The sequence below is a fragment of the Trachypithecus francoisi genome, unplaced genomic scaffold, assembly GCF_009764315.1.
Source record: "Trachypithecus francoisi isolate TF-2019V2 unplaced genomic scaffold, Tfra_2.0 Lachesis_group3, whole genome shotgun sequence".
Lineage (NCBI taxonomy): Eukaryota > Metazoa > Chordata > Mammalia > Primates > Cercopithecidae > Trachypithecus > Trachypithecus francoisi.
Window position 1 is genome coordinate 124,099,021 of NW_022681468.1, and position 12,907 is coordinate 124,111,927.

At 48.2% G+C, this 12,907-nt stretch overlaps 1 protein-coding gene across 2 annotated transcripts in view; it reads left to right on the plus strand.

Moving 5' to 3' along the window:
• The window catches only part of IGDCC4 (immunoglobulin superfamily DCC subclass member 4), a 42,825-nt gene that overhangs the window by 13,727 nt on the left and 16,191 nt on the right, over positions 1 to 12,907 (plus strand). For both annotated transcript variants that reach the window (XM_033189737.1, XM_033189736.1), the window contains exons 4-5: positions 7,476 to 7,612; positions 9,665 to 9,805. In XM_033189737.1, coding sequence (XP_033045628.1) covers positions 7,476 to 7,612; positions 9,665 to 9,805 — 278 coding nt within the window. The remainder of the gene's footprint in view (positions 1 to 7,475; positions 7,613 to 9,664; positions 9,806 to 12,907) is intronic.

A 12,907-nucleotide genomic window follows, 5' to 3' on the forward strand; every position in this document is an offset into this window, starting at 1 on the left:
GACCAGCCTATGCAAAATACCGAAACCCTGTCTGTATAAAAAATACAAAAATTAACCCAACGTGGCAGTGTGGTGCCTGTGGTCCCTGCTACTTGGAAGGCTGAGAGAGATCACTTGGAGGTCGAGGCTACAGTGAGCTGTGATAATGCCACTGCATTCCAGCCAGCCCGGGTGACACACCGAGACCCTGTCTCAAAAAAAAAGAGAGAGATCCTGTTGACTTTAGTGATGGGTTAGCCCCACTGGTCCTCAGAGAGTCGCTTCTCACCCAGCCTCTTCTCCTTCCCACCTATAACATGAAAGGAAAAAGAAATGAAAGTTGATTTAGATTGTGTTTTCCCAAAGTGTGGCTTTTATAGAATGTTAGTCCCTTTAAATGTTTCTTGAATGAAGTATTCTATGATCAAATAAGAACAGGAAACTGCCTGTAAATCTCCCTCCTGGAGTTGGCAAGACCCTGAGAAGTGCTGTAATGAGAATCTGTGGACCTTGTTTAATCGAGCACTTCCCAGGCTCGTTTGCCCAGGAGCCCCTTAACATCCCATGAATGAGCATTCTACAGGGTGAACCCTGGGAAATGTTGACTCAGCCTCCCTAACGCTGACATTTTCAGTTCTGTGCCTTTCTAAATGTGGAGGCTCTCACCACTGTGTGATGACGGGTGCCTCCTGGGAGTTCTGTGAACCCAGAGCAGATGATCTGGGCAAGTGAGAACCAAGAGAGAGCCTACTCCTGATGCCCCCCAGAGAGGGTAGCAGAGGGCAGCAAAATCTCCCCATGTTGAAAGTCACAGCATGAACCACTTAATGGGAGTGTACCTTGGGCCAGGCACTGTGCTGCGCCTTTTACATGGTTTCTCACTTAACCCTTCCAATCATCCTTTAAAGTAGGTATTTCTCATTTTCACATTTTCCTCTGTTTACTTTTAATTTATATTCCTAGCAGATGCATTTTAAAAATTCATATCAATATGGCTGGGTGCAGTGGCTCACTCCTGTACTCCCAACACTTTGGGACCCAAGACGGGTGGATCGCTTCAGCTCAGGAGTTAGAGACCAACCTGGGCAATATGGTGAAACGTCATCTCTCAAAAAGTACAAAACTTAGGCCGGGTGCAGTGGCTCACACCTGTAATCCCAGCACTTTGAGAAGCTGAGGTGGGCGGATCACAAGGTCAGGAGTTCGAGACCAGCCTGACCAACTTGGTGAAACCCTATCTCTACCAAAAAAAATACAAAAATTAGCCAGGCGTGGTGGCACATGCCTGTAATCCCAGCTACTCAGGAGGCTGAGGCAGGAGAATCACTTGAACCCAGGAGGCGGAGGTCGCAGTGAGCCAAGATAGCACCACTTCACTCCAGCCTGGGTGACAGAGCAAGACTCTGTCTAAAAAAACAAAACAAAACATAGGCCTGGTGCAGTGGCTCACGCCTGTAATCCCAGCACTTTGGGAGGCCGAGACGGGCGGATCACGAGGTCAGGAGATCGAGACCATCCTGGCTAACACTGTGAAACCCTGTCTCTACTAAAAAATACAAAAAAAAACTAGCCGGGTGAGGTGGCAGGCGCCTGTAGTCCCAGCTACTCGGGAGACTGAGGCAGGAGAATGGCGTAAACCCGGGAGGCGGAGCTTGCAGTGAGCTGAGATCCGGCCATTGCACTCCAGCCCGGGCGACGGAGCGAGACTCCGTCTCAAAAAACAAAACAAAACAAAACAAAACAAAACATAGACCTGGTGCAGTGGCTCACGCCTGTAATCCCAGCACTTTGGGAGGCTGAGGCAGGTAGATCATCTGAGGTCAGGAGTTCAAGACCAGCCTGGTCAACATGGTGAAACCCTGTCTCTACTAAAATTACAAAAATTAGCTGGGCATGGTGGCCAGCACCTATAAACCCAGCTACTCAGGAGGCTGAGGCAGGAAAATCGCTTAAACCCAGGAGGTAGAGGTTGCAGTGAGCCAAAATGGCGCCATTGCACTCCAGCCTGGGTGACAGAGGAAGCCTCTATCTCAAAATAATAATAATAATAATCAATTTTATTGTACATACTAAGTTTTTTGTTGAATCATCTTTTCTTTTCAAAAACAAAAATGGGCCGGGCGCGGTGGCTCAAGCCTGTAATCCCAGCACTTTGGGAGGCCGAGACGGGCGGATCACGAGGTCAGGAGATCGAGACCATCCTGGCTAACATGGTGAAACCCCGTCTCTACTAACAAAAAAAATACAAAAAACTAGCCGGGCGACATGGCGGGCGCCTGTAGTCCCAGCTGCTTGGGAGGCTGAGGCAGGAGAATGGCGTAAACCCAGGAGGCGGAGCTTGCAGTGAGCTGAGACCCGGCCACTGCACTCCAGCCTGGGCGGCAGAGCAAGACTCCGTCTCAAAAAAAAAAAAAAAATGGGATTATATTGCAACTTTAATTTTTTTTTTCTCTTACCACTTGATGAACATTCAGGTCTGTACATATGAATATGGTAGGTATTTTTATCTGGATTGTTAAATGAGGGATTGGAGGATCAGAGACAGAAACTTGCCCCAGGTCACACAGCTTAGTACTCAAGAGTGTCAGACTCCAGCACCCTGTGTGGAGGATACACAGGCTTCTGGCAGGTGTCATTTGGTGGTTGGGTGCAGAACCTGTGAGGTCTGAAGAACTTTGTATCATATTATGACTATAATTTTTTAAAAAATTAAAGGTGGGTTTAGAAATCTGTAGTCCAACTGTGGCTGGGAGCAGATAAGTTACTTCCCCAAAGCTTCTCAGCAAACCGGTGGGTTTCAGACCTCTCCACCATCCCCAACATCTAGCTCAGGCGTCATCCCGTGAAGCCACAAACCTAACCCAGGAGGCCAGAGCTGCCAGTTTCTGGACTCTGGGAGTGTTTGCCCCCGAGTCCTCTGAAAAGTGATCCTCATCTATAAATAAGCTGGGCTCGCATGTCCTGGCACATTGTGTAGGGGGAATAAAGAAATGTCTAAAACAGCAACTTGATTATGCCCAAGGTATGTATTTTTACACATGCCCAGATATAGTGCATGCACAAATATGCTATTCATAAACTCAGCCTAGTGGTTTGAAGGAGACCATATGCCTTGGTGTAGTGTGTGCACATGTGCAGTTAATAAACACACTGCGTCAGGATGTATGTGCTTCGTTTGGAACTGATGGTAAAGACTAGAGCCCAAGGCAAATCCCTGGGACTTATACTATTTTCTAATAATAGGGGATAATCTAGGGGATAATTTTCCTTCCATGGGAACCAGTAATCAATGAGAGCAATGTTTCCCAAATCCCAGGCATTCACAAACCACCTTCATAATTGTGACCATACTTATACCATTTACACAATCACTTAATAATTTTCTTTACATCAACTCGCTCTTTTGTAACTTGAACACATTTTAAAAGGGAACATTATCTCACTGCAATAAAATGGAAAACCAGCAACACTTGCCATAAATAGAAGATAGCTATAAAAATAAATAATATAACTGCTAGGATAAAAAGCCATGTATCTGGATCCACTTGAAATAATTTTGTTATCGTCATTCACTCATAAGAAACATGTAACGAAGGGACTTAAATAACATGGACTCCTACTCTACCCTCTCCCAGTGGTTGCCATTTCTGTCAATCTCATGTGACTCCCAGCCAGTATCCCCTTGCCCTGGGTGGATCTCAAGGGCTTAGGGTGGGGGCTCCTTGGCCCTTGGGAAATTCAGAGCAGCTGTGTCATTTCTTCTGTGTTCTTTAATCCTTGGGACCCAAGTGGCCTTTTGTGGGTAGGGGCAGCAGACTCAGGTTTGAGGTTGGAAAAAGAATAATCCCTTCCTTTTTGATTTGAGATTGTTTTTCATTCTATAAGTAGCTTTTATTTTATATGAAATTTGAATTTCTTTTAAAATGGTAAAGTATACCAACTTTACAGAAAGGGGAAAAAAGTCACCTCCTGACTGAACACAGCTTTCACCAATTTGAGAGTTTCCTTGCAGTCTTTTGAAATACGTATATGGGTTACACCATTGTAAACATGTGTTTAGAGCTTGCAATTCATAAATATGTTTATGTCCATTATCTAATGTGAGCTCAAGACACATTAAGAGGGTCAGAGTTGTGAAGCAGGCAGGACAGGAATTATTTAACTCATTTTTCAAATGGGAAAACTGTGGCCCAGATATGGAATGTCACTTGCTAAAATCACACACATTGAAACCAGTTCTCTCCACCATGTCACAGTGCTTCTGTGTTAGAGCCCAAGTTATAAACAAAGTGTACAAGGGCACAGACTATTAGCAATTTACATTTTAAAAATTTATATTTCCTAATGGATACATATTAATTGCAAAAAAAAAAAAAAAACCCTCTTAACAGGCACAATAAATAAGAATCCCCCGATCCCACTCCTACAGAAAACCCCGATAAACCACACAAGCTTTGCCACCTTTGACTTTTTCTATGGATATCCTAACATAACTTTTCTCTATTTTCTAAAAGTAGAATTTCTTCATAAACACTGTTTTTTTACTTTTTCCCCCTACTAACTAATATATCTTGAACATCTTTCCAAGGACAGAGCTTCTAAAAACACATTTTAGCAAAGCAAAAGATTTTTTTGAGTCAGGGTACTCACTCTGCCACCCAGGTTGGAGTGCGGTGGTTCACTGCAGCCTCTACCTCCCCAGCTCAAGCGATCTTCCCACTTCAGCCTCCTGAATAGCTGGAACTACAGGTGTGCTCCACCATGCCTTGGCTATTTTTTGTATTTTTTCGTAGGGACTGGGTTTCACCATGTTGTTCAGGTTGGTCTCCAACTCCTGGCCTCAAGTAATCCTCCTGCCTCTGTCTCCCAAAAAGCCCGGCCAGAAAAGATTTTAGATGAACACTAAAAGTGGTTCCCCCTTGCCTCTATCGCCTGCAGCAATAGCACCATATCTGGGGAAAGGAATTCATTCATTCATTCATTCATTTGTTCATTCATTCATTCACTCAACACACATAATTAAGGGAATGTTATTTTTTCAAAGGAGAGACTAGCTCTTGAGTACTTGAAGCACACTTTTCTCTGGAAAGACCTAGAAACACTGGGGTTAGGAAATGTAGGCAGTTCCCAGCAGCGTCGTCAGCTCGCTAGACCCAGGGGAAAAGAGGAGAAAGAAAAATCTTGGAGGAAGAGCACATTAGCTGGATGGGGGTGGGGCCTGTTTCTAGGTGGGTCCTTCTTGTCCTTCCCCAATTCGTCCTTTCCTGTCAGTTCTTCTCTGGCAGCAGACTGGGTGCTGGCCCAGGATTTTCCTCCAGCCACACTTGCCTCTCTGTCCCTTTCTCTCGCTCTGCCCCAGCACTTATGTAGACAGCTGTTGGAACTGAGGGTAAGAGGCTGGGGACAGAGGTGGGTTTACCTGTGCCATGCAGGAAAGAGCAGGGCATATTTATGGGTTTTTTTTTCTTTTGAGACGGAGTCTCGCTCTGTCCCCCGGGCTGGAGTGCAGTGACCGGATATCAGCTCACTGCAAGCTCCGCCTCCCGGGTTTACGCCATTCTCCTGCCTCAGCCTCCCGAGTAGCTGGGACTACAGGCGCCCGCCACCTCGCCCGGCTAGTTTTTTGTATTTTTTTGTAATTTTAGTAGAGACAGAGTTTCACCGTGTTAGCCAGGGTGGTCTCGATCTCCTGACCTCGTGATCCACGCGTCTCGGCCTCCCAAAGTGCTGGGATTACAGGCGTGAGCCACCGCGCCTGGCTGGTTTTTTTTTTCTAAGTCCTCTAAGTCTTTGGACCACAGCATGTTTGTAGGGCCCCTATTTAGAACATCCTTCCTCCCCAGCCTTTGAGCCACTTCTCCTGTCCCATGCTTAGATTTTTTTAGACCCCACTTCCCCAGGAGCTAAGGGATCTCCACCAAGCGCACAACTGCCCTCTTCCCTCTCTGACCTTGGCCCAGCCTACATCCCAGAGGCCAGTACCGTTTGCTCTGTTGATAAACTAGGACTCTCAACCTGGAGCTGACCCTGTAGGGATCCCAGTTGGAGGATTCTGAGGGACCCATTCACCCCCTCCTTAGTTCAGAGCCCACTCTGGTCCCCAACATCCCAACCCCCATGGAGACCTCCCTATCCCAGATTACATCGTTTCTCAAGCAAGGTCTCTGGACCTTTCTATTTTTCTAGCCGAGAGGGCAGGGAACACCCTGATCCATCATGCCCCGTCTAAGTAACATACGTGTTGGCTGGGTCTGCTTGGAGACCACGTCCTCTCCAAGGGCATTCTCAGCCATCCAATGACTGCCGAGACACGCAGGTAGGATGAATATGACATTTAGCACCAGAAGACTTGGGTTCGAGCTTTCGCGCTGCTCAACCTATGAGACCTCAGGAAAATACCCTCCTCCCTCCAAGCCTATTTTTCACCAGTAAAATGGAGGTCGTGACCCTCTATGTCTTGGGCTTGTTTTGAGGGTCACATGAGATAGTGTGAATAAAGGATATTTTATCAAGGGAGGGAGAAGGTAATACGGGAAAGGGGTAAAAAAATTCAAACTGTATAGAAGGATATATAATAAAAAGTCAATCCCTCCCACCCTCAGTCCCCTGGATCCTAGGTCCCCTCTCCAGAGACAACCACCATTACCAGGAACATTCAATGTATACACAAGCATAGAAGCCTACATGTCGCCACACATACTGTTTTGTACCAGAACACATTTGGAGATGGCCCTCTGTCAGCAGACACAGAGCTGCCTCCTTTTTAGCAGCTGCCTAGCATTCCATTGTGCGAATGTACCCAAACCAATTTAGCCAGTTCCCACCCTGCAGATGGACACTTGGGTTGTTTCCAGTCTTTTGCTATCACAGATGGTGCTGGAGTGAATATCGTTTAACATGTGCTCTTGTGCACACGTCTGAGAGTATCTGTGGGATAGAGCCCTAGAAGTTTTGATGTTGAGATATCACCAACTTGCCCTGGACAGATGGTGTATGCGCAGGGCCACTGTTGAGGCAGGAGTGCCATCCCCCATTCCCTCATCCACATGGAGTGTTATTAAGCCTTCTGATTTTCACCAATCTAATAGGTGAAAATGGTGTCTTAGAGTATTTTTTGAGACAGAGTTTCACTCTTGTTGCCCAGACTGGAGTGCAATGGCGCAATCTTGGCTCACCGCAACCCCCACCTCCCAGGTTCAAGCGATTCTCCTGTCTCAGCCTCCTGAGTAGCTGGGATTACAGGCATGAGCCACCACGCCTGGCTAATTTTGTATTTTTAGTAGAGACGGGGTTTCTCCATGTTAGTCAGGCTGGTCTCGAACTCCCGACCTCAGGTAATCCGCCCGCCTCAGCCTCCCAAAGTGTTGGATTACAGGCGTGAGCCACTGCACCTGGCCTGGTATCTCAGAGTTTTAATTTGTGTTTATCTTACCATGAGCCACCCTCCCTGTGGCCCCCCTGCCCACCTCACAGTTGCCCGATCCTCTCTTCCCAAGGCTCATCACGCTTCCCAATGGCGTCCTTCAGATCCTGGATGTTCAGGAGAGTGATGCAGGCCCCTACCGCTGTGTGGCCACCAACTTGGCTAGCCAGCGCTTCAGCCAGGAGGCCCTACTCAGTGTGGCCCACAGAGGTAAGGGGGCTGGCTGGGTGGGGAAACCTGGGGGTTTCTGAAGCCAGCCATCTCAGAGCTGGGAGGGACCTCAAGAAGTCCAGGCCTTGCCTTCAAGTAGGTGATAAATGTTAGTCCCATTGACAGGTGAGGCGATGAAGTCCAGAGAGGGTACTGCCACCCAGCAAACCAGGGAAGAAAGAACTGGGATGGAACACAAGACCCCAGACTCCCAGGGCGGGACTCCTCTCTTCATGCAAAGCCTCTGTGCCCTCGGGTTGGATGGAGTGTCGAAGGCTGGGGACAGAGGTGGGGAGGCAAGGCATCTGAGGCCGTGTCAGCACCCAGAAGCCCTGGTCCCTGCTCCTTTCTCTCCTCCCCTTCTAGAGTCACTGAGGGGTTCAGGCACTGGGGGATTCGTCCCTCTCTGCTTTCTGTGCCTTGCGAATCTGGCTCCCTGTGGCCTAGTGCTCTTGTCCTTTACTCGTTTCTTTGAAAAGCTCTTGCCCCAGTGTGATGGAGTAGGAAGGGCACAGGCTTTGGGGTTGGAAAGACCTGGTTTGAATCCTGGTTTCTCTGCTCACCATCTGTGTGACCCTGGGCTCCTTATCAAATGTCCAGCTCAGAGAGGCTTGAAGAGTCCTTGAGATAAGAATGGAAAGTGCAGGCCGGGCGCAGTGGCTCACGCCTGTAATCCCAGCACTTTGGGAGGCCGAGATGGGCGGATCACAAGGCCAGGAGATCGAGACCATCCTGGCTAACACGGTGAAACCCTGTCTCTACTAAAAATATAAAAAAATTAGCCGGGCGTGGTGGCGGGCACCTGTAGTCCCAGCTACTTGGGAGGCTGAGGCAGGAGAATGGCGTGAACCCGGGAGGCGGAGCTTGCAGTGAGCCGAGATCAAGCCACTGCACTCCAGCCTGGGCAACAGAGCGAGACTCCCTCTCAAAAAATAAAAAAGAGCCGGGCGCGGTGGCTCAAGCCTGTAATCCCAGCACTTTGGGAGGCCGAGACGGGCGGATCACGAGGTCAGGAGATCAAGACCATCCTGGCTAACATGGTGAAACCCCGTCTCTACTAAAAAATACAAAAAACTAGCCGGGCGAGGTGGCGGCCGCCTGTAGTCCCAGCTACTTGGGAGGCTGAGGCAGGAGAATGGCGTAAACCCGGGAGGCGGAGCTTGCAGTGAGCTGAGATCCGGCCACTGCACTCCAGCCTGGGCGACAGAGCGAGACTCCGTCTCTAAAAAAAAAAAAACAAAAACAAAAAAAAAAAACAAAAAAGAAAAAAGAATGGAAAGTGCCTGGCACCTGGTAGGTGCTCAACAGATCTCACTTCAAGCCTCCCCCAGGGGCCCCTCCCCTGCTGCCCTTTGCCGTGCATCCCTCCCAGCTCCCACCTCCCACCCACTCTCCACACCCCCACCCCGTCCCCATCCTATTCCTTCTGGGCTTAGCTGGTGCTGATGGGCTGTTCCCAGTCTGGTGGCTTCTCCGTTCTGTTCTGAGGGTCTCTGCCTCCACCTGCTGGACAATCCAGATATTCACCACTCCACCCAGGGGGCCAGGGTCACACAGAGAACTTGGCAGGAAATCAGGGTTTAGGGAGCTGCCGCGCAGGCAGAAACTCAAGTCCACTGTCTGCCTTTTCCACTGGGGAATCCAAGGCCCTTTGGAGAACGGATTTGCCTAAGGTCACCCAGTGCGTTAATGGCAGTGCTGGAACTAGAAACTATAACTGTTGACTCCAAGTCTGGTGCTTTGCCCATGACCCTGACAGTTCTCTGCCTAGATGGTGGGTTGCATTTGGGAGGGAAGAATGGAGGGAGATGTGGGTCTGTCTAATCATTTCTCTGGTGCTGAGTTGAAGCCCAGGCAATTCTTCTGACTCTAAAAGAAACAGCTCAGAGGTCCAGTCCTAGCCCTGCTGACTTTTATTGCTACATCCCCCATCTGACAGATGGAATCATTGCTGCTGCTCCCAGTACCACCTCACCAGGTTACTGTGCGACTCAGGTGAAGTATTGAATGGCAAATGCCTAATGGTAAGGCTGCCTTCTGTCTTCTTGCCAGGGTCCCTGGCGTCCACCAGGGGGCAGGACGTGGTCATTGTGGCAGCCCCAGAGAACACCACGGTGGTGTCTGGCCAGAGTGTGGTGATGGAATGTGTGGCCTCAGCTGACCCCACCCCTTTTGTGTCCTGGGTCCGACAAGGTGAGTGGAGGGGGTGGGAGAAGGAGGGCATGGGAAGGGAGGGATGTGGCATCTCACATGCCTCTAAGTCAGGGGGATGGATGTATGGGTGACGACCCAGGGGGTCACCAACCTTCTGGTGTGGCAGGAACTCCTCTCCCAGGGCTGGGTGTGGTGGACAAGGTCGGAGCTTCGAGGGGAACTGGACAGACTTATTCGTCACTCTGTGTAGCATGTGCTTTACAAATGCACTTCCAGGCTGCCACTTACAGAACAGTTATTGCAGCCCTCCTGAGGCCAGGTGCTAAGCTACATTCTCCACTGTAATTACGTATTTCTGTTCCTCACAACAGTGTTACAAGTGAGTACTTGAGAACTGGGAAGGTGCCACACAGCCAGTGAGTCAGGTGGAACCAGACCCCTCTGCTGGTCTGTGTAACTATAAGGCCAGCTCTGGGACCACCCCAGCATACTGCTGCCTTTGTGTGACTGGCATCATGCTGGGCACAGTGAACAAAATACAGAGAGGCAGGGACCCTGCCCTCTGAACTCATCATCTAGTGAGGAAAAGGAAACACACATCTATGAAGAGAGGTCTGACAGTATCAGGCTACAACTGAGAAGTGCCACTGAGTGACTGGAGATGCCATCAGGGTAACACCAGTGCTGGGCCAAATGTCACTATGCAGTCTCCTGAGCACTTTCACACCTGTTTTCCTGGCAGCCTCCAAGAGCCCTTTGGGGAGAGTAGAGGCCAGAACTATTATTCCCAGTGGGCAGATGAGGAAACTGAGGCTCAGAGAGGCAGGTGGAAGAGCCGGGACCCAAGCTTTTGAGTCTGTTCTCTTTCTGGTACGTTACTTCCTACAGTCCTATAGAAAGAAAACAAGGGTTATTTTTGTTTCCATTTGTTGTTAAAAAGTGACTTGTCCCAAATTGATGGCAGAAGTTTTAAATTCAGTCCTCTTTACCCCGTTCCCCAACTCATTCTATTACTCTATACACTTTTCTAAAAAAAATAAGTTTATATCTCATACTCAAAATTGTATATCATGAATATATACAGTTTAAAGAAAATAAATTGAACAATTATTAATATGTACTCACTACTGAGCTGATAAAATAGAACAGTGCTGGGATTTTCGCAACTGTCTGGCCTGCACTGCCTTGTTGGACCTGTGACACTTGCCTACTTAGGGGGCCAGCAGGACCCTCGTACTACTGGGATAAACTTGTGGTGTCACCTAGAAGTTCTAATGTCGATATTTCTTAATTCCTGATTAGGCATCAGGGTCACCCAGGGGACTTGTTAAAACTGCAGGCTCCTTTCTTCACCCCAGAGAGTCGTGATCCAGGAATCTTTTTTTTTTTTTTTTTTTTTTTGCCTGTCACCCAGGCTGGAGTGCAATGGTACAATCATAGTTCACTGTCGCCTCCACCTTTTGCTGGTTCAGGTGATCTACCTCAGCCTCCTGAGTAGCTGGGACTACAGGCATGTGCCACTATGTTTTTTTTTTTTTTTTTTTTCTTTTTGGAGAGACAGAGTTTCTAGATGTTGCACAGGCTGGTCTCAAACTCCTGGGCTCAAGCGACCCGCCCATTTTGGCCTCCCTAAGTGCTGGGATTACAGGTGTGAGTCACTGCGCCCGGTTCTGCACCTGAAAGTGTGCTCTTCAGCTCTACGACCTAGGACTAGTTAGAAATGCAAAATCTGGGGCCCTGCCTCAGGCCTCTACATCTTAACATGGTCCCCTGCTCATCTGTGATTTGTGTGCACTGTACGGATTTGAGAATTGCTGTTCCGGAGGATCCTGACACCTAGGAAGAGAAGGGCTGGAAAGGAGCTTCATTCCTACCCTAAGCACTGCTTTCTTTCCAGGAACTTACTCCACTAAGTCAGGGAGGAAGCATGGGTTTTTGTTTTTGATTTTGTTTTGTTTTGTTTTGCTTTTTGAGATGGAGTCTTGCTCTGTTGCCCAGGCTGGAGTGCAGTGGTGCAACCTCGGCTCACTGCAACCTCTGCCTCCCCGTTCAAGCGATTCTCCTGCCTCAGCTTCCCAAGTAGCTGGGACTATAGGAGCCTGCCGCCACGCCTGGCTAATTTTTTGTATTTTTAGCAGAGACTGGGCTTCACCGTGTTAGCCAGGATGGTCTCGATCTCCTGACCTCGTGATCCGACCTCGTGATCCAGGCGTGAAACACCCGGGCTGTTTCGTTTTCTTTCTCTTTTCTTTTCTTTTCTTTCTTTCTTTCTTTTTTGATGGAGTTTTGCTCTGTTTCCCAGGCTGGAGTGCAGTGGCATGATCTTGGCTTACTGCAACCTCCGCCTCCTGGGTTCAAGTGATTCTCCTGCCTCAGAGTCCCGAGTAGCTGGGATTACAGGCATACACCACCACATTCGGCTAAAAACACATTTGTGTTTTTAGTAGAGATGGGATGTTGCCATATTAGCCAGGCTGGTTTCAAACTCCTGATCTCAAGTGATCCACCTGCCTCGGCCTCCCAAAGTGCTGGGATTACAGGTGTGAGCCACCGCGCCCGGCTGTTTTGTTTTCTGACTGCAAATGTTGTAAATGTTCACCATAGAAAACTAGGAAAAAAATAGATGCAGAAAACACTCCACCACTCAGAGATAAAAATTGTTTATGTACCAGTATACCTTCTTTCAGTTTTTTTCTATGCATATGTACAGTTTTCTCCCTGAAATTGAGAACATGTGCTGCATTTACAGTTCCAAGTCCTATTTTCATCCAACAGTATATCATAAGCATTTCTCCATCTTTAAAACATTTTCAAAATAATTGTAATGACTATCTAATATTCCATACTTTGAATATAGCTATAATATAATTCACCAGTTCCTGCTGTTGGATTTTTAAGTCCTTTCCAGTTGTCCACTGTTACAGTTAACACTGCAGTGATCTGCTCTGTTCACAAATATTTGCCTGTAATTCTGATCATCTTCCTAGGACAGGTACGCATAAATGGAATCCTTGGCTTCAAGGCCTAGGTGAAGTTCCTTTACGGCCCTTTCTCCAGCATTGCAATTTACTATTTTTAAAAATGTTCTCGGCTGGGCGCGGTGGCTCAAGCCTGTAATCCCAGCACTTTGGGAGGCCGAGA